Source organism: Brienomyrus brachyistius, unplaced genomic scaffold (genome assembly GCF_023856365.1).
Source record: "Brienomyrus brachyistius isolate T26 unplaced genomic scaffold, BBRACH_0.4 scaffold112, whole genome shotgun sequence".
Lineage (NCBI taxonomy): Eukaryota > Metazoa > Chordata > Actinopteri > Osteoglossiformes > Mormyridae > Brienomyrus > Brienomyrus brachyistius.
Window position 1 is genome coordinate 107,827 of NW_026042387.1, and position 23,398 is coordinate 131,224.

A 23,398-nucleotide genomic window follows, 5' to 3' on the forward strand; every position below is an offset into this window, starting at 1 on the left:
GGACAAATAAATTCTTAAATCTTGTTGTACATGCAGCATTTTCTGCTGCATCTTTTCCCTGATTGATGAGATTACTGATCTACTGCCTGTCCGTATGGGACCAGAGGGATGGGATCCTTGACATCAATGATCCAGTCAGGAGGATTTGTAGGATCCCATCCGACCCAAATGTGCAATCTGGACCCTCGCGTCAAGGCCAGGACTCACCCTATGTGTCTTTTGTCGTCTTTCAGGGGAACGTCGAGGGGGAAAACTGCGACCTCTGCAAGTCGGGATTCCACAATCTTCGTGAAGATAATTCCTACGGATGTGAAAAGTGCTACTGCTCCGGGATCACGAGCGAATGCTCCGACTCTCCCTGGTCCTACAGTAATGTGAGATATCAGACATATTAGCATCTTTACTGGGGGGGTGTTTAACTCTTCTTGTGCACAGGTGGAGGTGCGTGGGTGTAGTACCTCAGTCTACCCGGGTTTATTAAAATCACGTGGTGCCGCCCGCCGGGCCAGACACGGCCAAGGCCCCATCGCACCGTAAATACCGGCTGATTTATAGCGTGTCACCCATGGTGACATGTTGATTGGATGAGCCCACAGGGGGGTCAGAGGTTAATAGTCTGTGGGGATACGTGTTGGTAAACAGAGAGGCTATCAGCACAGGCAGTGTGGGAGGAGGGGGTGTCACGGTGATCAACGCCCCCGTCCTGCATGAGACAGGCAGCCCTGCATCTGTCTCTGTAATTAACCTGACCTTGAGTTCTCCTTCCAAAACACCGCTGCAGCCGGCGTGTAATTGTGTCTGTGCGTGCGTCACGTGCGAATGTCATGTCCGCGCTCACGGGCCGCCTGCGCGGGGAGCACACATAGCAGCGGAAATGAGCCTCTGCTCTGAGCGTGGCCCGCTTTTACTTTGGTCTCCCTGACATTTCTCTTTTTTTTTTTTTTTGCATGGTCTTAATAGAGCTGCGCGCCCCGTGATTTAAGTACAATTAAGCGAGGTTTAACCCACCCACATAAATACCTTGATGGCGCGATAACGGAAATGCTCGTGTGCCGGGTGAAATTCTCAGCGATTTGTTTTCAATCGTTTCTTTCTACACCACACTGGTATAACAAGCAGAGTTGTTTATGGCCAGAATCATGTTCCCACTTTTTCAGAAAATGGGTTAAGTGGTGGGCACCAGTACATCATTCCCTGGGGTTCTGATGAATGGCTTTACAAGTTATGGTTTGATTACGGACTCATTCACCCATTTCTCTCCGGTCTCCTTTGCCAGATGACGACCATGCTTGGCTGGGTCCTGATGGGGGACGGTGAGGGTAAGGTGTGGTCCATGCCGAGTCAGAAGGACCCTCCGTCGCTCAGCATCAGCCATGCAGAGGCCAACGCCCATCTGCAGGGTGCTTTTTACTGGAGCGCTCCTCCCAGCTACCTAGGGAACAAGGTCAGACCCCCGGCTTCACCATCTCTGTACCCTCCCCTTGCCCCCCCCCCCCCCCCCGCCTGTTAGCACCTCGCAGTGGGCTGAGCTCCCCCACATCCAAAGGGAGCGGAAGAATTCCCTACCTGCCTCAGCTTAGCATCTGTGCTCGGCATCTCTGATTAGCGTCTGTGCTTACAAACACAGGTAAATCCCAGACATTTTTAGGTCCCAAAAAAGAGGACAAGTCTGGGAGAAGGGAGACGTATGGTCACCCTAGTTTAGCATCTTTGCCTATCATCTCTGCTTCATGTCTCTGCCTGGCATCTGTGCTTAACATCTGTCCTCAGCGTCTGTGCTTAACAGCTGTCTTTAGCATCTGTAATTAGCATCCTGCTTAGAATCTGTGCTCAGTGGCTCTGCTTAGCATTTATTGTGCCTGGTGTGATACTAGCTGCTTAGCTGTAATGGCATAGCTTAACTTAGCATTTTGAACTTAGCATTTTGCTTAGCATCTGTACTTAGCGTCTCTGCTTAATATTTACTGTGCCTGGTACGATGTTAGATTCTTAGCCGTAGCATCTTACCAGCTGTGCTTAACATCTGCGCTCAGCATCTGTGCTTAACGTCTGCTTAGCGTCTCTCCCTAGCATCCGTGTCTGTGCTTTGTATCTGTACTTAGCATTTGTGTGTAGCATCCATGCTTTGCATCTCTGCTCGGCATTCACTGTTCCCGGTATGATGTCCATCATCCCATCGCACCTCGCGTACTTACAAGCAGAACCTCACATTATGAGGGCAATTCAAAGCCACTAATTCCTCCATCCTTAGACTGCAGGGGGAAACAGGAAAAAAAAAACACACAGACTTGGTGGTGGGTGTGGGGGTTAGGTACCCAAATACCTAACCCAAGTACTATACACACACACAAACACTATTATACATACCTGGCATTATACATGCATATTACCACATAAATACACACTGCTGTATATGTGCAGGATTTTCTCTGTCCCTCACTGTGTTGAGATGAGGCTTTGTATGCAGAAGTATGTTCTTTTGTACAAATGTTCCTTTGTAGCGATACTCCCTGGGTGTTAACGTGGGTGTTCTGCACTCTGTGTGAGATCGGGGCAGTCGGGGGGTAAATATGAGCGCTGTGCATAGGCCAGAAGAGAAAAACAAACGTTTGCTTCTCCGTGGCCGTCAGTCAGGACGCGTATAAGGGGATCAGACACAGGCTCTCTCACGCTACAGCTACGCCGCCGCTCTGCTGTAATTACGCGGGGACATCCCCCTGCCATGTTTCATCGTCCGAATTAGGGCGGCCGTGACGGCCATTAGTGGTGACAGCCGCGCGACAGCGTACGGGGGGGAGGGGGGGCACGTCTGTGCATTTCTGGGGTGGGGGGTGAGCGTGCGAGTGTGTGCAGGTGAGGTGAGGGACCGAGAATGCCCCTAAATGTGGGCCCCCACTTTAGCATCCGCGGCTCCAGCTCACCACTCAGCCGCGCGAGGCTGCCGTTGGGCGGAGGGACCGACTGCGTGTTTAAATATCTGACAAACCTGGGAGGGCAGCAGCTTGGATTCAGCCAGCAAGCACGTGGACACACGTGTGCGTACGCATCACGCGGTAATTAATGTGTCACCCGCAGCCGTAATTGATATTTTTCTCCGGCAGCATGTGGCAGAGGAGGATGGTGAGAGTTTGTGGCATAAAGAGTGAAGCCATGAACGCCCTGCTGAACTACTCTTGGGGTGGGGGGGCAGCGGCTTTCTGGAACCTGATTGGCCATCGCCAGAGCGGAGCCATTTCTTAGCTTTCCTGGGCAGGCAAAAGGAATCGCAGCAATTATGGCGCCTGGCTCTTCGCTGAGTTGTGACCCATCACGGGTAATAGACTATTATGATGATAAATGGAGTGATCTTGGCGGCAGGGCGCATGCTTCCGCGCCTCCCCGGCGATAGAGGGGGCCATTACCTCCTGTCTCCGTGCTGACAGGGGCCCGTATGCATGGATGGCCGCCAGAGATTGTTTTACCCAAATGAATATATTTACTCAGGCTAAGTCGTCCGAGGCCTTGCTCGCGAATGCCCTCCCCCTCCCTGGAAATGGGGCATCTTGGAAACTGCTGCAGTGCCTGCAGAGGGTGACCTGTCCCTCCCACCCTCCCCCCCCCCCCCTTTACTCTACGGCTCACTGGTCTCACTCTGCGTCAATTAAATGCTGCACTGATGAGGCCTTTAGAGGCTCCCGTTCATCTCCCCAGAGTCTGAGCACAGCCGATATATGCAGAAATTAAATGTGTGTTTCTTAAACTGTTGAATGTATGTTTCAAGTTTTTAAGCATTTTTTTTATTGCTCACATATTCGACAGCTTGGTTATTCGGTAACCCGGGGAGAGAGAGGTTGGTGCACAGTTTGGCATCTTTGCTTCGGTCTCCGTCAGGTACTCCAGTTAAACATGCAATCCAAAAACATGTAGTTAGGTGAATTTGTGTCATTGACTAGCACAGTCTGTGTGAGTGTGTGACCCAGGATGTCCTGTGCTTCCTGGGATAGGCTCCAGGCTGGCAGTGACCCCGTATGGGATAAACAGCATGCATGGCTAGGCTTGTCAACGTTAGTACAAAGAATTTGCTGGAATAGCGTGGATTGTCTTGTTCTTGTTTCATATTTTTCACATCTTCATATTATCCAGAAGTTATTCAGTCATGGCAGGTATAACAAACAGACGACAGTAACAGATTAACAGCTACAGTGTTTTTGCAGACCTGCAGTAGCGCTGGCGTGAGATTTTCAATTCGAGACAAGTCAGCACACACATTTAGATGTATGTTAACAGTTTTATTACCTTGTTAATTGTCTGTAGTGTCTGCAAACTACCCCAATGCTTTTCATGTTACCCATTTCTGGTTTATAATGGAATAATATAGATTTGCCGTAAGATTTCTTGGGTGAGTGTGAGAGTCTGGAAACGCGAGTGTCACGCCCGATGCGTGAGAGTTGGCAGCCCTGACTAGCTTCCTGTTAACCCAGTAACACCAGAAGCTTAGAGTTTACCAGCCTATAAACATACCCCAACATATTCAGCCATGTGACACGCATGTGTCTTCAGCAAGGGGCGTTCCCCGCATAACTCAACCATACGGAGATGGTTGTCCGGTTGCCTTGGCGAAGGGCGCTGCCCCACGCCAGACACATGGGCCCAGAACTCAGTCCACAGATGTGCATATTTGTTTAACGCAGGAACTTCAACTGAATGCCGCTGTTGTTCTAAGGCAGCAAAAAGTGGTGCTGTGGAATGGTGCTGCTCCCTTAGTGTATGTCCTGCAGGGAAGGACACGCAAATGCTTCTTCCACCTATTAGAGCAAACAAAATGGCTGCTTTGTGTCACACAGAGCAGATGTGGGGCTGTGTGCAATGATCAGGGCTTTGTCTGAGGAATAAAACCGGGGGTGTGGGTTGGGGCGGGTGTCCCATGAGATTTATTAAAATCGCCTTTCCGATTGGTGTTTCTCAGTGCCTCTGTGAGGCAGATCACATCGATAGCATTTCCAAGGGGGAGGTCAAGTGAGGTCACATGATGTGTAATTTATTTGCATGGCACAAATAAAGGTTACGCACGAGAGTTAGAGATCCTGCTGTCAGGTTCGTTGCTGTGAATATAAGGGTTCGATCTAATAAAAGGCCACCAAAATATGTGGCACCTGACAGGCAGCTTATGGGGCAGCCCCGGCCGGGGCCTGTCAATCGGGGAAAGACGTGCATCATGGCTGCCGAGCCTACACGTAAATAATATCCTTGCCCCCCCCCCCCCCGGATTTGAGATATTTGGATTTTGCTTTTGGGGATGAAGCAGACATCCTGGCTGGGGGAGGCAGCACAGAAAAGGCCGAGCCGCAAGCTGGCAGGAAACCCAGCTGTTTCAGGACGTGCTGGGAATGTGTGTCATTGATCTCAGAGGGTATCTTCATAAACATACCTTAAAAGATCCTCAGAGACCCTGCTGCAGAGTTTGCATTTCGTTGGGGGGTGGGGGGGGTGTCCTACGGTGGCAGCAGTGACTCAAAGCGAGTCCCCCCCCCCCCAGCAGATGTAGGTCAGCGCTGTCCGTGCCTCAGCTGGGCTGCCGGTTGCAGGTACAGCTTCCTCTCCCCGGACGGCCTTTGGCTCGGGTCACTTCCCGGTCTGTCCGTTGGTACGGCGACTCCCCGGGCCGCCTTTTTGAGACACAGCGGGAGCGATGCATGCGGAGACAGAAGGAAAACATACGTCAGGACAAGAAAGGGCTCTTCTCGGCAAAGGAAAGATAAACACAGAAGGGTCTGATTTGTTTGGAAGGCTGCGAGGGTGGAGACCGGGCCAGAGCCCCGAGAGAACAGCAGGATGATCATTCAAAGAAAAGGGAACGTTTCAGATGGTAGGAGGCTTAGGAACTGGTCAGTGTCCTTTGACCTTTCAATCAAGATTATCGTACGGATAGATATTTACTTTGTCTTCAAAGTAAGTCTGCATATTGTCTTTGCCTCGCAACCCTAAAACCAAATCTGGAGTAATTAATGGAACTCTGCATACAAAGACAATGAAATGACATCTATGGGCTCTTTTAACGCCTTTTGAGAGGATGTTACCTGCTGTGTAAGTGTGGACAATGTAGCTTTGCTATAGCTCCATATCACTTGTAATGTCCAAAGGGAGTTTTGGGAATTGCACACAGTGATATCATCCTTACAGTAATAGCTGTGAAGCTAGTCATCCCTGATGATAAAGGTTATTATTCCTGTTGCAGATATGGCGCATGGTATGTTCTAAATACACAGCATATTATTGACTTGATAAGTTTGTTTTTTTTGGACTGGAGTATTTTCTTACAAAATGCGTTTTAGTGTAACTGCAATTATAACATGAATTCCTACTGCGGAACGTGAAAGCTGGCCTGAGATTCTTCTGATTTATGTATTTGTGTAAAAGCTCATGCGCCTTATTAAAGCCTCAAATCTTATTCGGATTCTAATTTCAACGTTCATTTCCGCATTTAAACTTGCAGCAAGCCCGTTATAACTTTTTAATGCAATTGCCTAAATTACACAACCGCTTGCATTCGACTTCTCCCACAGTCTTAGTTATAGAATCATCTTCTGAACTGGAATGAAATGTTTGTATGATGAAATCGTTTTGGTTCTTGCTCTGGTACAGTATTATTGGGAATTTCTGAAGTCCGGGCCATTCTGCTTGTTCACTGCTGCCATGTCCTTTACAGCTAGCAGCCTATGGGGGGAGGCTGCTGTACACGGTGCCCATCACGTCCTCCATCCATCCCGACCTCGTCCTACAGGTATGTCCTCAGTTTTTCCGTCAAGCCACGTGCACTTCGGATGACTCATTAGCATCCTAGCTGATGCTGTTATTCACTAGCACCTGCAGTTCCAGCACATGCATGTTTATTCAGCTGCATGTCCCATTTTAAGACAGAATATCCTTGCCAGGGACATAAACCAGCAACCTGTAGACCAGGGTTCCCCGATAGGTGGCCCACAAGCCTAATGCTGCCCCTCCCCTCTCCACTGCACACATTTCATGGGGACAGTGACCCCTGGCTTTGCATTTTTAACACTCTAGTATGCTGCATGTTGCTGTCCTTCGCTGCTAGGCCACCTGTGGTACCCTGAGATGCTTTAGTCTTTTTTTGTTTTGTTTTGTTTCCTGTGTGATGAAGGAGGTCAGGCCCAGTCCACCATCTTGGGGAATTAGCTTTGCGTCTGGGGCAGTTCTGGCTGCCACGTTCATCTGGTCCCGTTTAAAGAGCGCAGTGTCCACAGCTGTTCCGCAGGAGCGAGTTCAGGCCTCTGGAATTCTCTAACATGTGTGCGTCATTAACGGGACTCCAGAAAAAGAGCAGAGCCGGGGGCCTGCCCCCCCCCCCGTGGTCCACACATTGCGGGAAACGCAGCACGGCAGACGTGGTCTTGCGACCGGAGACCACGCCGCTCTTTCTCAGTATTTGATATCAGGTTTAACCAAAAGCAGACTCAGCCTCGCAAAGACGCCTTTGGTCAGGCCTTTTGGCCAGATGTTTATCTGAAGATCATGTATCTTTATAAGAGACAACAGACTAAACCCCCGCATGACAGTAGGCCTGTAAAAATAATTTTGGCATCTGAATACATGAACTCAGTTTGTTTTCATGAGAAATATCTAATTTGGGAAGTGCAGTCTGTGCACCTGTGTTTTTCATCCTGCTTTTTCTGAGGTTACATATGTTAAGACTATTTCTCAAATCTAAGATGTTTGCATCATTTTAAGGGATGAGCCCTTCATGCCTGGTCACCATGTGTCCTGTGATTGTAACCGTGGTGAACTCCGCAGTTTCTGTAGCCCATAATGACATTCTTAGAAAATAATGCAAACTCACTTATTGTCTAATACATTTGTATGTGGATTAGCTACATGTGCAATTTTAGTCATGATAATTGGTCAGTTCAAAAGAAAAATGTACCTCTTTGTTCCTTATGAGCAGTAAGGCAGCACTTACCACAGGCCAACACTGTGAGCTGTTCCTTCCAAACTGATGACCGACTGTTTCTGCCATTCTCCAAGCTCGTTTTATATAAGAGTTAATGTTTTCCAAGCTGTGCATCGTAGATGCGTTTTTATGTACGGCTGCAGAGGCAAAAGACCACCTGATGTGTAGCGGACTCTTTAAAAATGTCCAGCTTGTATAGTGCATTAACCCAATTATACCATGGTGACAACATGCCTGGCTTACGCATTTTGTACCTATGGTTAAGACATTATTTTCCTGTTTATGAGCCAAAAATGCATTTATTAGTAGAAGTACTTTCCTGCACCAACATTTTCAATTCAACATTTTGCTTTTTGATTTTAAATTCTGTTCTTTGTCTGAAATTTTAAGTAGCGTTAATTTAAGTTTAGAATGAAAGATTTTAATAGTGCATTGATTTACAGCTGTGACTCGCCTGGCTGCCAATGTGTGTGTGGATATAGAACATTAATTGGCACTCTTCTGGCCAATCAGATTTGGGAATTCATCAGCGTTGCAGTATTGCCTGACTATACTGTCTGCGTGTGAGTGTTGGGACACACCGAGAGTAGTCCTCAGCATTGTGCAGTGAAATAACAAAGCTCACACCCCCAGTGAGGATGCATCCTTCTCATCACAGCCTGCCTCCCCACCCCATGTCAATGCCAGTGCTTCACCACAGCTTTGATTGCTCTTCCTGTTTCCACAAACCAGGTATTCCAGTCTATCAACATTGCCAGGAACGTTGGCTTCTGCAAGCCTTTAAGCTCGTTCCGATGCCTGCAGTCTGCCTAATCCAAGAAGGAATCCTTATCCCTAAATATATTTCGCTGTATTCTTTTTCTTGCAATGGCAGCAATTGCCATTACTTGCAGAGTAGACGTTTGTTTAAAGGTCCAATTTCCACTATTGGGCTACAGCCGACAGGGATCTTTTCTGCATGACTAATTGGGTTTTGCTCCGCTGTTCTGAAACATTGAAGCCCGGCTGCGTTTAACGTGCCTTCTGAGCACATTTGTCATGGATTCTCGGTTCTGCATTCACACACTCAAGCTCATAGGTCACCCTGTCTTGCGTTTGTAGGTATAGATTCAGCGATATACTCATGTCATCCATTCTTTGTACTGTATTTATAGTAACTGTACTCACACAGGATTCAGGATGCTCTATTGTCGTTTCACCATATAAGATTTGTGTTCCAGGCCTCACATGCCTACCATGAAATGTCGTTTTTCCTCAGCTGCCGTGCATTTTGGGAGCAGTTAAAAAATACATAATTAGGAAAGACATTGTCTCGTCATTATCACCTCTGACAATTAGCAATACATCCAACATACAAAAAAATAACGTTTTTAAAGGCACAGACAGTACACAAGGAATACCTCACAAAACTGGGAACTGTGCACCAATATGGCGGATGCCGGCTTTTGCTGGGTGTGGATGGTGCAGTATGCCATCATGCACAACCCTCTTAAGAGTCAGCAAAATGTTAGCCTGTTTGTATGCATACATACCACAGCCATACAGATTTTATATATATGCATATATGTACATGCATACACGTTGCACAAAAAACAGCAAAAGTGAACAAATCAGTTGTTATCCCAAGGCACCGCACTGCTGTTTGGCTCACATCTGCAAGCCGTCTGTGAGGAAGCCGGCATTCCATTGCATTCGGATGTGGGACGCCCTCTCTGTGACTCCGGCGGTAAACTGGACACGGCCTCGCAGATCCAACACGAATACAAACACATGGTTTCTGACCACTTGCTGTCACAGAACCCAGAGCCTTGATAGAGACTTTACCTCCTGTTACCAGAGTAACAGCTCTTGTGAGTAACTACTCATACTACAGCAGGTTGGGGGCGGGGCTAGCTCTTAGGGTGTCAAAAATACAATGAGAACTGAAGAAAAGGGGACGGGGCCCCTTTAAATATGAGGTTCAAAAGACCAGAATCAAGCAAAGTTTTACCAACCAAGTTTTCCCAAAGCTGAACTCAACCAAGCTACCTCACTGCCCCTTTCCTGAAAAACCAGACTGGCCCTATTTGTTAGTAATGAAGTGATTAGGCTCTGTTGGGGTCTGTTTATTTCATTCACACCCTCTGATTCCGAAGATAGGCTCAAGATCACCGCCAACCCTAATTGGACCATTGGTTAGCAAAAATGGATGGACGTTGGCTATAAATACATATTGTACCATCTAAAAATGTCATGCGCTGTATATATCGTCTAAGCTCTTTGGGCTATGGGCAGCGGCAGACAGCTCTAATACATATTAATGGCACAGAGCTGTCATTCATTTAAAAAAATTGAATAGTCCCACCACTTTGTTTCACGTTCTGAATATATAAGTGCTTTTGCATATAAACACAAAGAGAGAGAGGTACCCAAGATGTTTGCCGAAGCTTGCAGCCGACGGCATTTAATTGTGGTTATATTTGTTTGGCAAACGGTAGTGATGAAGTGCAGTGAGACCCTTCTGGAAGGCCAGGGGTCGGCCCCATGGGTGAGGGCTGCCTTTCGACCAACCGCCCTCTTCTACGCTCTCCATCAGCATGCAATTACAGTGGGGCGCTCGTCTTGGCTCGCCATTGGGGGGAGCGTCTCTCCGCATTTCGCAGTCAAGTGACAGAGCGCAGGAGTCGAGGGGCTTTATTGAGATATTGCCACGCGAAGGCACTCGTGGTGCCCTAATGGAACGGCGGCGGATGCGTGACGGGTCATTATCGACGGTTAATCCCTGCTTTGCAAGTGTACACTCCATTAATTCAGAGCAAACGAAAGTGGCCACGGCATACTGGGTATGATTCCCCAGCAGAGCGGCAGGCAGTAAATAACACTTCGCGTGAACGATGCCCCTTAATCCTTCCCGATGATTCTGTCAACATTGTCTGTGGATCAGAGCCTGGCCACTTCACCTGTGTGAGACATGCTTGTATGGGAACCCTGCTCCATCACTTACCAAGGCCCAGTCTTTCATGGCTGCATGCTGCCTCGAACTGCTGCATTAAATGACCAGTTAATTATACGCTCATGAAAGTATATCACGTTTTAGCAGCAAAACATGAATATGTAAAGCATACAGGAAGGAGTGCAGATTAATAGAGTATTAACAGAATATATTAGCAGAATATTTTTTCCACTAGAAATGTAAAAAATAAAATAAAAAACAACCAAGCTTAACTTTTTGTCTCCACAGGGCAATGGGATAACAATGACTGAAAGCCAAATCGGGCTGCAGGTGCACCCCTTTACTGAGGGAACAAAGAGCATTGTCCTGCGCGCCGAGAATTTTATACACCGGGAGACAGGCCTCGCTGTCAGCAAGAAGGAGTTCATGACAGCTCTCAGCGATTTGAATGGGCTTCTCATCAGAGCCTCGTACAGCCATGATGAGGGCGCCCTCTACAGGTATGTGCTGTCACAACAGCCTCAGCAACATCAGAACAGAACGCCATCATCAATGCCACATTCATCTGTATGTTAAGTTTAAAAATCTTATGTTCATGTAGTCAAACTTGTATGTAATATGTGCGTGTATGTATATATATATATATATATATATATATATATATATATATATATATATATATATATATATATATATATATATATATATATATATATATATAAATCCATCATGTCTTCATTGTCCAGTGAAAATCGCACATATCCACTTTTTGCCGATCGTGACTTGCTACAGACGGGACACGCCCACTCTCCTCTGCTTGCTGATAGTGTTTGACTTCTGATTAACCCGTGAAAAGATGTTTTACATAGTGATTTTTTTAATTAACTCCTTATTTGTACTAGTTAACAGCTGTAATCATGATGCTTGTTTGCAAGAACGTATCACTGTATTCAGATCAGTTTTAACAACTTAATGCTGATAAATAGGTATCTAGCTAACATCACTGTTAATTGTGAGTGTAAAGGGGGAATCGTTTGTATTATATTGGCACCGTTGTTTCTCTGGCAACAATCCATGCAAGTCCATTTAAAACATTAAACCGTTCACTGACGGCTGTGTAAAGACAAGTGTCCCTATGGTGCTAAGGATGTCTCATTATGTTGATTTAGGTTTAGTTTGTAAAGTAGATTCTGAGAAAATGCATTTTTTCACGCTCCAGAAATAATGCATTTTTGGAGATATGTGAATGGCAGCATTACGTTCCTTTTAGTTACGTTTGTTCATCATCTAAATATAAAAATGTGCTGTTTTAGTTCTCCACCAATGTTTACAACGCCCTTCAGTCATTTTGGTTTCCTGTGTGCTGCATTCCTCACGTCTTTATGCTCCCTGGGGCCAGACTCAACTCTGTCACCCTGGAGATGGCCAGTGATGTGTCCCGGAGCGGTGTACCAGCCAGGGCTGTGGAGATGTGTCACTGTCCCCATGGCTACGGCGGAACCTCTTGTGAGGTGAGTGACACGAGCATCGCGAGTCGGTGTCCACCTTTTTACCATACTCCTCTTGGTGGCACCTCTGTGGACGTTAAAGCGTCCACTTCGCATCGTATATCAGTTTTTCTGTCACTGTCAGAATTGTTTGACTCTTGCATGCCATGTGTGAATGATATGCGGTAGTTGCAGTTAATACAGCAAGAATCTGTATCAGGATAAGTATATTTTTATTATCCTGAAGGAAATCATATGATTGTGAGAGTTAAGTTCTGAGGGCAGAACGAAAAATGATTGGTTCAGAGAAATAACCAATCAGAGAGTAGGCAACTAGAGGGACCAAAACGTCTGATTGGTTGGTCCCCCCTTCCTCTAGTTCTTTGCACCCACCTCCTCTTCAGTCGGAACTAATTATTCGTTCTGCCCTCAGAACATGTTTTTGTAAATAAAAGTCCCAGGAGCAAATTCCATCTGGTATTCAGTGACACGCGCTTGCTGTGTATATACTGCACATAACTGAGATCAGGGTGAGGTGGTGAGACCCATTTGAAAAGACTTAGCTGACAGCTAGGGTTTTGGGCTTGAAATCCAAGTCACCTTCTTAGAGAAGCTGTCTGTAGGTCACTGCGGTGGCCACATTGATTTTTCCGCATCTGCCATTATAATGCTGACCGCAGCTGATTTCCGGGACATTTTTGAGAGAAGATGAAATGAATCATTGGCTTTTTAATACATGAAGAGGGGTTAATTGTGACTTATTTGAAAGGACCGTAGGGTTAGGACCTTTCGCAGAACCCGTCGGAGAACAATCCCACCTCCCACACCGGATCATTAAAAATCCTTGACACAGAGGCGACTTGGATTAATGTCGGAGATTCAGTACAGTGACCTTTTTTTGAAAGGGTAACTAGAGACTAAATCTTCACAGCCGAACGTCAGACTGACTGATAAAATCAGGCCTGAGGATTTCACAGGTGATGCCATGAAAATTCACACGCTGCAGAATATTATTCATTTTGCTTTACATAATGTACTGGTACCATGATGCATTGCTGATGTTTTATTTTCAGAATAATTATCACCCCGTTCTCCTCGGGATAGCAGTAGGCTAATAAACGGTCTTTATCTTGAAACATTTTTGATGCACCGCCATTTTGCGAGGCCCAGACTGTGTTTTCTCTTTACTCACACAGTAGCCGTGGCTGTTAGCGGTTTAGAATTATTACGCTACACAGAGATTTGCTGAACTTCGACGCCTGCCAGGTCCAAAGATGTGGCAGTGAAGCACATGAAAGCCTCCTTATGACATGATCCCTCTACATTCGGCCCACTGTGGTGTTGAACTCTTTAAAAACTAAAAGCTAAAATAAACATCTTCTTAAGGGTATGCCTTCTTCAGAAGTTAGCAGTCAGTGGGGTACCAGTGGCCCCGTAGGGGTTTGCAGCTGGAGACTTTTATCTGCTGAACGCTTTCTACATAACAGTCTTCGACGTAAAGGAGCTCGTGGGGGGTGGTCCTATCGAACAGGCGCGGCTGATGTTGCTGTCGCCGTTTGACGGCATGTTACAGGGTGAAAATTCAAACCTTTGAGTCTTTAAGTCTTTAAGCTACAGGAAGCTGAGGGGCGTGACGGACAACTTCTATTGCACTTGCGTGACTTTCTTTGCCGCGTCGTAATTGTCTTACCTCTCTTTTCTTTCCTATTACGCTAAATAAATTTGCTCTTAAAAATAGACCCAACAGAACTCCATGTCTGCTTCTTCTGCATAAATCAAAGCACTTAGTGAAAAGCATTAATTATATCTCTGTATGATTAATTAGCTGCTGCAAAGCAGGTTATGGGCTGACATAATTAAACTCTAAATCTCACCGGCTAAAAATAGCTTTGTTTTCTTTTATCTAATGGCTTTGTAACAGTCACTCTGCATCTACACGATTCGCTCCTTGTTCATCAGAACTAATTTGTGTCATTCCGCTGTCAGGGTGATTTTCTTTCCTCGCTTTCAGAGTGTAATTGTTTTGTCTTCCCGTTGCAGATGTGCTTACCTGGTTACCGAAGGGTTAACGGCACCTTGTTCAAAGGAGTGTGCGAGCCCTGCCGCTGCTTCGGCCACTCGGCGCACTGTGATGACATCACGGGCCGCTGCCTGGTAATGTCAAGCAGGGCACGGTATTGGGTGGGGCTCTAGGTCAATCAAGAAGGCGTAGGTAATGGACGACCAACTGAGTGCAACTCTAAATGTTTCTCTAAATGGGAGGTTTCAAGCTATGCAGAAGCAAAGACCAGGCTCAGTGAGGCTTTAATTTCTTTGGTTACTTTGCTGTATGTTTGTAGGCCTAGGCTTGGAATCTAGGAGTCTAGGCTCATCCCTACTGGTACCTCAACATTTCATGCTGGAAATGAATGAACAGCACAGTATGATGGGAATTTGAACAGCACAGCATTATGGGATGGGCGTCAGCACATGCCTTTGACGGTATAAAGTAGCGAAGTCATGAAAGCATCCCAAGATACCTGCTCCGATCATCTACCCCTCAGAGGTCCCTCATGTTTCTCTCGGGCTCTAGTGCTTTTGGTGGGACCAAAGGCCAACCAGGAAGGAAGTCATTTAGAAAGCAATTAAGAGGCGAGCATCAGGAGGGCGCCCCGAGGCACCCAGTCAGAGGCGGGGTGGGGCTGACATCACCTGCGCTGGCCAATAGCATCGCTCGCATTCATGTTGGCGCCAAAGCGATTTATTATCCTTTCTCCGCATAATTACGAAATGGTCTCCTCGTGGTTAATTATGCTGACTATACAGGCAGCTGACGGGGAGCATGTGCGGCTTCATTAGGCCTGCCGGGGGCGCCGCGATTGGGAGCACAGTGCTCCCGCGTTATCAGCGGAGCGGCACCCCGCCCTGGGCTGGTGCCAGCGCACGGGAAGATGCAGCGTGTTTAATTTGGCCACACGCGCCTCTAAAAGTCTCTCCGATTTATTCGGCAATTAGGAGTAAATTTTATGGAGGTTTGACATGCAAAACTAAATTTTAATTAGATGCCATTCTGTTAATATTTTAAAACGAGCATGTGCGTATATTAGGCAGTTATTTTGGTGTTTTTACATGGAAATATTTCAGGTCAAATGGCTTTTCTCACAGAAAAAAATATTTCCTGTTTTTAAATAAATTTAATTATGCTAAATTTGTCGTTATCGTTCTGGCAGCAAATGAAATATAAAACAATGTTTACACCTGCTGAGCAAATAGCTGATCTCTAGGACAGGTTATTCTTTCACTATAAAACCCTAAAGTAATGCATTTTTCTGCCAAGTGAAATGGGCCCCCTCCCTCCTACCCAAATCCCATTTGCAGGACTGTGAAGACCACACCATGGGTCCTCACTGTGACACATGTGCCCCTGGTTTCTATGGCGATGCTACCAAGGGAACGGCCGAGGACTGCAAGCCCTGCTCGTGCCCACTCTCTCATCCCTCCAACAAGTAAGTATCTTAATTCACACATACACTCACCAGACGTACTATCACACACACACACACACACACACACTTATTCATTTCTATGGGAAAAACCCTAATCCCAACAGTGACAACCTTAACCCGTAACCTTAACCGTAAGTGACCAAACAAAATGCAAAATGTTCAGCATTTTAACTTCTGTGATTGCATTCACAGATTTTTATAAAACATTGGAGACCTGGAGAATGTCCCCAAAAGTTAGGCAATTTCAGATTTTACTGCACTTTGGGGACATTTTGGTCCCCAAATATGATCTATGCAAACCCACACACAGACACACACACACAGACACACACACACACACACACACACACACACACACAGACACACACACAGTGGACAACAATGTGCCTTTGGACCACAGGAAAAAAACCACATCACTGCATGGCACCAGGAATGGACATCGCACCCATAACCCTGAAAGTATGCGGCTTACATACATAATAAAGCAAAGGGTTTGAGCCCCCCCCCCCCCCAAATGTTTGTAATAATATCTTTGTGGGGTCTCTCCATTCATTTCTATGGGGAAAACTCTGATCCCAACATGACAACCGTAACCCCCACTCAGCCCTAACCTTAACCATAAGTAGGCAAACAAAATAGGAGACTTTTGGCATTTTTACTATTTTGACTGCATTCAGACGTTTGTGTCCCCACAACATCAAAATAATTTTTTATTACTTTTGGATGTTCTCAATATTTTTTTAAGCCTCAGTAGAAGCATGAACACAAGTATGATCGGACGTTACCAGACAGGTCGATGGATAAAGACAGTTTATGTATACACACGCACACACCTGAAAAACGGTCCCCACAATGTCAAAATAACAGGTTTTTATCATGTTTTATTGGACATTTGGTCCCCACAATGTAATATAGACATAATACACACACACACACATACCACCAAAGAGGACTCATCTCTTTATGCGTTTTTACCACACTCGTCACAGAGTGACTTGTAGATGCTATCATTGGCTCATTAGAGTCACAGAATCAAGTGTCTTAAAAAAAAAGCCAGTATATTTTTGTGTCCATTACTCCTGTAAATATATTCTCCCTGTAATATTTCTGTATACATATCCCAGTCTTATAAAATAAACATTTTATAAAATAAACCAGGACATTTCCTGAGCTAAAATCCCGTAAAAACAGGTAAGAGAGAGTTTGTCAGCTGGGCCGGGCTCTGCTGATGTCAGGGCACACCGCATGCCCCTCCAGCCAAAAGACAGCCGCTCCACTGGAGCACAGAAAATAGGCCGTAATCCCCTGTAGGACCAAAAGGGGGCGGCGCGCCCTGAGGGCAGGAGGAGCAGCTGGGCATTCCGGCGAAGCAGGCCGGAGGGGGGCGGCTAAAGAAAGACACTCGCACCGCTGCTCGTGTCCTCTGTGGTCGGAAATAGCCTCCCCACCACCCGGCCGCCCCCCCAGGCGGCAACACGACCCCGCGCTCTATCTTTGGCACCTGCGGGGCCCTCGGCCGGCTCCCCTGCGCTCTGCGTGTCAGTCGTTCGGCCCGCGGCCGCAGCAGGCACCACAATGACCCGGCTGCCTCTGCTCTTCTTCCTCCTCGCCATTGTCGCCACCGTGGCCCAAAAACGGCACAGCTTCAGCCCCACGTGCCACCTGGACTCCGGCGGCGAGCTGATCTGCGACCGCTGCCAGCCGGGCTACACCGGACCGCGCTGCGACAGGTGAGGGACAGGGGCGGGTGTTGGGGCGTCTGCGGGACGTGCCGCGCCGTTGGTCCCGGGCTTCTGGCAAACCGGATGAAACACTGCTGACTAGGGGCCACTGGACCGTAATGTGCACCAGAATCTCGCTGTCACCGGAATAAAAGAGTATTCGGGTTTCAGATGGAGCTCGGAATAGCGTTTTGCGATGCCGGAACAGAAATTGTGTTTATTAATGTGTTTATGAGCAGATCTGCCTGGTATTGAACGTGATCAGGGTCAATCTCCAGGGGGCCACACATTTAGAAGCCGTTGTGTCCGCTTCTGTGACAGCCTTACTTCTTTTTGCCGAATACATCAGTTACCTGTCAGTATCCCACTCTCCCGCCGCTGCATGTTTTCCTGATTTGTCTCACACCGTGCCGTCGTACGACATGCCTGCCTGATGAAACGCGCTCATGAAAAGCTCACCTGTAATGGTGAAGCCTGGTTGGCTATTGCCAATCATACGGACTCCAAGCACCGCCCACATAGCCCCCCACTACCAAACACACCTCCTCGCTAACCCCCAGGACACTGATAAACAAAAAGGGGGGGGGGGAGGGTCTGTGGCCCATCAGGAAGATTGATGATCTCACGCTTGGTGCCACAACTCTGTCTGAAGTGTATTCATTTCATCTGCATCAGAAACACATCATTTAATTTCCTCCCGCATTTTTGCGGGTGGAGAGATGGCAAATAGGTTTGGGGCTGTGGGAGTGGTTGGGGTGGGGGGAGGGTGGGCCTGCCAGGTTGTTGATGCGGAGGGGACGGGAGCAAGTGAAACTTTCAGAGGGGGGTGGTGGGGGGGGGCGCCCTTCATCCCCACATCAGCCTTGATGACAGATGGTAGCGGGTCCCGTCGCTGGCATCCTGGCGGCTGAGGGTGCATGCGGGTTTTGACTCTCCATTAACTCGAGGCAGGCGGAGAGGGATTTTAATTTCGCCTGCGCACGGCAGAGGAAGACGGGGGCCCTATTTGCGAGGCAGAAATGGAGGTTCCATTCATCATCTCTGAGAGGGAGGGCCGGGGTGCACATTTCTCTGGGGGCTCCCGGACGGACCGCCAAGGGCAGCCAAAGACAAAAGCGAGTCTGCTTCCGGCACAGCCAGGCCGTCTGAAAGAAAGCCAAGTGACCAATCAGGGATCAGAAGCTCACAGCCCCTCAAGTCTGCAGTTCGGGGCATCGCACCATATACTGCAGGTCCCTGTGTTTTATAATAATCAGGAAACCCGCCGTAGCCAGGTTACCACAGAGACATGCAAGGCCGCTCACGTACCCGTCACTCTGCAGTGCAGCTAACGTAATTAAAATACAATTTCTTTATGCTGCAGTAATTATAGGGCAATTATATTGCAATAATGGCAATGATCTCTTCTAAGACTGGTCTTCACATTGGCCTGTGAAACGCCGAGAAGCCGCCTGCTCCTTCAGAAAGAATTATAATTTCAGTTCAAACAACGAAAAAGTCATAAAATCAAAGGTTTGCCTGCTGGAGACGGCTGACTGGCAGAGGCGGCAAATCTCATCTGCACGCGGCAACAAGTTGGCCATTAATATTCCCGGAACGGGGGCCGGGACAGCTGTGTGCACCCAGGGGACGGGCGGGGGGAGGGGCACGCAATAAGGTGGGAAATGAGCGGGCTGCTAGCCAGGGGGAGCACCTCGAGGTCATCCCGCAGTGGCCGGGCTCACGGGCCCGCAGTCAATCAAGGCCCCAGCACTCGCCAGTTTATCGTGGGTTTGAATAAACGGCCAAGCAGGGTCCGACTCGGTCACCCCATGTGGCAAATGCGGGGTTAAAACTGGTTAAAAGTGGAGATGAGCATGATGTCGGGACGTGTCTGCTTGGGCATTTATAGTTAGTGGGGGCAGGGGGAGGGGGTTCGGGCATGCAAGGGGGGGTCGGGCATTGGGGGGGTGGCGGGTATTCCGGGGGTGGTGTGGGGGCGCACCTGGTTGGAGACATCAGCGTTCGAGATAGACTGGCAGCCTGTGCTGTGGCGTGTTAACGAGGGTGCAGATGTAGCGGTTAAGAATAGCCGGGTGGCGGGTCTGTGTGCATCTCAGGGCCTGCCCCTGGTGCCGTTTATCAGCATCTCCGCCTGCGAGGCTCCCGGCAGCTCTCACATGTGCATTTTTAAGCAGCGAGGAACCTCGAGGGGTTTGCAGTATTAATCTTAAAAATTTGCATTTGGCCAAACCTCACCACCCTTACCAGTGGAAGGTGTATGGATGGATGGATGGATGAATGGATGGATGGACGGATATATGGAAAATAATAAATATAACAATGTAACAACTGAATACTGCGGGCACATTGTCATGCTTAGTGCAGGTCGAGGCCCACGTGACATCCTTAGCAAGTGGAATTTGATTAATTCTCCTTTAATATCTACTCTGTGGCACATCGAAATTTTATTTACGAGGGGATGGTGCCAGTGGTTTGCTAAGTCAGTGCCCCCTAAGAAAATGCCACTCAGGGGTACTGGCCATCTTGCCTTTTGCCAGGATTAACGCCTGGCCACTCCTCCCTATTTTACTCATCACACATGTGTGCTTGAACCTCCAGAGGCAGTTTCAGGTTAAACCTTTAGATCTCTGGATGCTCATACTTGCGTGTCGTGCATGTGATTTGTACATGTACTGATGTAAGGCAGGCAGTAAAAGGCCACCCGCATACCGTCCGGCCTACACGATGGCCCCGAGGTCGGAATTAGCAACACGTCTCAACACGGCCCCGCTTAACGACGGCGCTGAAATTACAGACGCGCATGGCCGGCCCGCCATCCCATCCCGGCGGCAAGCCCGCCTGGCCGTCGCAGTCAATAACGCGCTCAATTAATAAATATCCGACAGGCGTCGGAAGCGCCGCCGCGTCACGCCGGCACGATTGCTTTCCCCATTTAGTGCAACGCAGCCGGAAACTGGCCGACGCAGATAAGAAGCACCGAAGCCGTTTAAGAAGATGTGCTAGATCGAAGGCAGGCCTTTATCGGCGCCCAGCACGGCTTCCTTTCCGAGGAGATATAAGAGAAAAGATGAGAATGTACGAGACACAGGCATGGTTCTGATGGGTTCCTCGCCTTCTCGCCAGCTGCCGCCGCTTGCAGGACTGCTGACAGTGTCGCTCTCTCTCCCCATGATGAATATGCACCAAGATCCTATTTATGTTCCAGGCATAATTAGTTTTACTGTTGATACACACGGAAGATATTCAGTAGTCACATGCGGCACCTCTGCAAAACATCGTCGACGAGTTCCTTCGATAATTGGAGGTGAAAAGAGTCATTATTACACCCGGCAACCAGTAATTCCTTCACAGAACACAAATTAGCTTTAGCGGGGGATCAACAATCCCCAGGCTGTCAGCCTCGATTGACCTTTAACCTTTGACCTCATCGTTTCTGACTGTGCTGCAGGTGCTCCAATGGTTTCTTTGGCCAGCCTACAGAACTGGGGGGGTCATGCCGACCCTGCCAGTGCAATGGAAATTTGGACCTCTCTGCTCCCCGTAGCTGTGACCCTGTGACCGGAACGTGCCTCAGGTGCAGGCCGGGCTACGGGGGCGCGGCCTGCGAGACCTGCGGGGAGGGCTACTTTGGTGACGCCGTCGTGGCCAGAAACTGTCAGCGTGAGTGTGCAGTTATATTACTGAGTTATCCATGATTTATTTTGATCGCGATTTCTCCAAATGAACACATGCCTTAACACTCTGACACAATTTTTTTTACTGATTTTGGCTAAATGCTTCACTGCAGTTTAGTATAATTCAGCTATGCTAATGCTACAGTATATTATGCTATGCTATGTCATGCTATGCTACGTCACGCTACGCTCTGCTACGTTTTGTTATACTGTTCGGTGTTATGTTTATATAGATTTTATATCTGACATATCCCAGCCACTCTGATTTTGCACACTGCAGAATCAGCCCCCCTCACTAAATTTCAGCCTGTGATGTTATCACAACATTATATTACACAGTATAGGTGATGGTCTAAACAGAATGTAGGCCTAACCTTCCTTGAAGAGTCTCATTTTCACAGTGAAATAACAGACATGTACCAGCAGACAGCTGTTATGCAAAAGCAATGGGCGCTAGGAAAATCATTAATCTTTAAATTTCACAGTAATCTAACAACAATCATGTCTGTAGCTGGACAAGAAGAGAGTGAGATTAATGCCAAAAAACAACTGAACTTTAATTAAAAAAGGAGACGAAATGTCACTTGTAATGCTTGCATTTCAGGTTTTAAAATACAAAAGACAAACAGCTGCAGTTTCATTTATTCAGTAAAAAGCCTGCTGATTCTGTTTCCAAACTCAATTTCCAGTTTTGCACATCTGGGGAAGTCACTGGTGAGGCAAAAAGAGAGTGATGAAGTTTAACTGCATTAAAATGCGTGTGCGCTAGCCAGCCGTCCTGTGCATAGGCATTAAATTCACAGGACCGCTTTCTGGTGCTGGGGTTTAATAGCTTCTTTATTAATTGGGTTTCTTAAAAGGGAACATTCGGCCGGCCATGTGTGCACGCCATATGCACAGCACCCATGGCGCCTTAAGTCTTTGGTCATTTATATCGGTTTGGCTAATGTGTGAAATTTATAAGACTGCGGGTCGATGTACTTCAGTCTTATTAATGCATGTGTCTCACAGCTGGTAACTGGTCTACTGCAGATTAATATGAAATATACAAGAGGTCACAAAGAGCTTGGAGCCCTTCCTTAGAAGCACAGGGCAGGATAACATAGTAGAAGGGATGTCTGTCCATAGCAGGGTACATACAGTACACTCACATACACACACACATTCACAGTGAGCAGCTTATAGATCCCAACTTGCCTGTATTTTCTTTACCGTAGGGGAATCCGGAGCACCTGGAGAAAATCCATGTAAACTGGAAAAAGTTCTAAGGGGAGGACCAAAAGTGACTGGTTTAGAGAGATAACCAATCAGATCTTGGTCATATGTCGGACCAACAAATCAGATGTCTTGGTCCTGTCTCCTCTACAATCTGATTGGTTATCTCTCTGAACCAGTCATTTTTATTCTGCCTTCAAAACATTTTTGTGCAAGTAAAACTCCCAGTCGCACTACACACCTGCAGATCTGGGTTGGGATTCGAAACCACAATCATTAAGTAATAGCGCTATACCCTTTGCCACCCTGGGAGAAAGTATAACATAAAAAAAATATGAATCAGTCTTACAAGCTATGGTATCTTAAGAAAGTTAAAAAAAATGTTTAAGAAATACACAAAATGTTACACCCCCTGGGAGACTAACCTCTGTGGTAAGCCCACCTGCAGGCATGAAGCGCATCAGCAGTGCTGTTTGTGCCTTCGCTCCACAGTGCTTGACTTTGTGCTCCTCAGAACATACTAAACGGGTGCAGACCAGGCCAGCATGCAGAATGCAGATTCACCGGTCCATTGCCTCACTCATTTTCTTTTATTTTCACACAATCTGCCTCTTTCATCAGTTGTATTATGCATGTTTCACGTGACAGGCATGCAGAGGACAAGAGACCAGAAATGGACTAGAAAAATATGCTGTTGATTATGTAGCATTTCCCCCATCTGTACTTGTCACGAAGGAGCAGAAAATGACTCATCTCAGCCTTGTTGTGTCATTCCCGTACTGCATGGATAGGGTGAGATTACACTGCATGATCTGAGTAATCCATCAGGCCTCAGCTACATACATTGTGTGAGATATTATGTGTGTTGATGGAACCAGATTTTTTAATGGGTTCAAAAACCACAAACTCACTTTCTAACAAACCGCTAATAGC

At 47.3% G+C, this 23,398-nt stretch overlaps 1 protein-coding gene across 1 annotated transcript in view; it reads left to right on the forward strand.

Annotated features, from left to right (window-relative positions):
• Positions 1 to 23,398, forward strand: part of lama2 (laminin, alpha 2) — a 103,754-nt gene that overhangs the window by 35,244 nt on the left and 45,112 nt on the right. Inside the window, exons 11-19 of the mRNA XM_049004573.1 lie at positions 234 to 374; positions 1,277 to 1,444; positions 6,686 to 6,760; positions 11,169 to 11,380; positions 12,280 to 12,391; positions 14,408 to 14,521; positions 15,725 to 15,852; positions 17,496 to 17,582; positions 21,025 to 21,236. Coding sequence (XP_048860530.1) covers positions 234 to 374; positions 1,277 to 1,444; positions 6,686 to 6,760; positions 11,169 to 11,380; positions 12,280 to 12,391; positions 14,408 to 14,521; positions 15,725 to 15,852; positions 17,496 to 17,582; positions 21,025 to 21,236 — 1,249 coding nt within the window. The remainder of the gene's footprint in view (positions 1 to 233; positions 375 to 1,276; positions 1,445 to 6,685; positions 6,761 to 11,168; positions 11,381 to 12,279; positions 12,392 to 14,407; positions 14,522 to 15,724; positions 15,853 to 17,495; positions 17,583 to 21,024; positions 21,237 to 23,398) is intronic.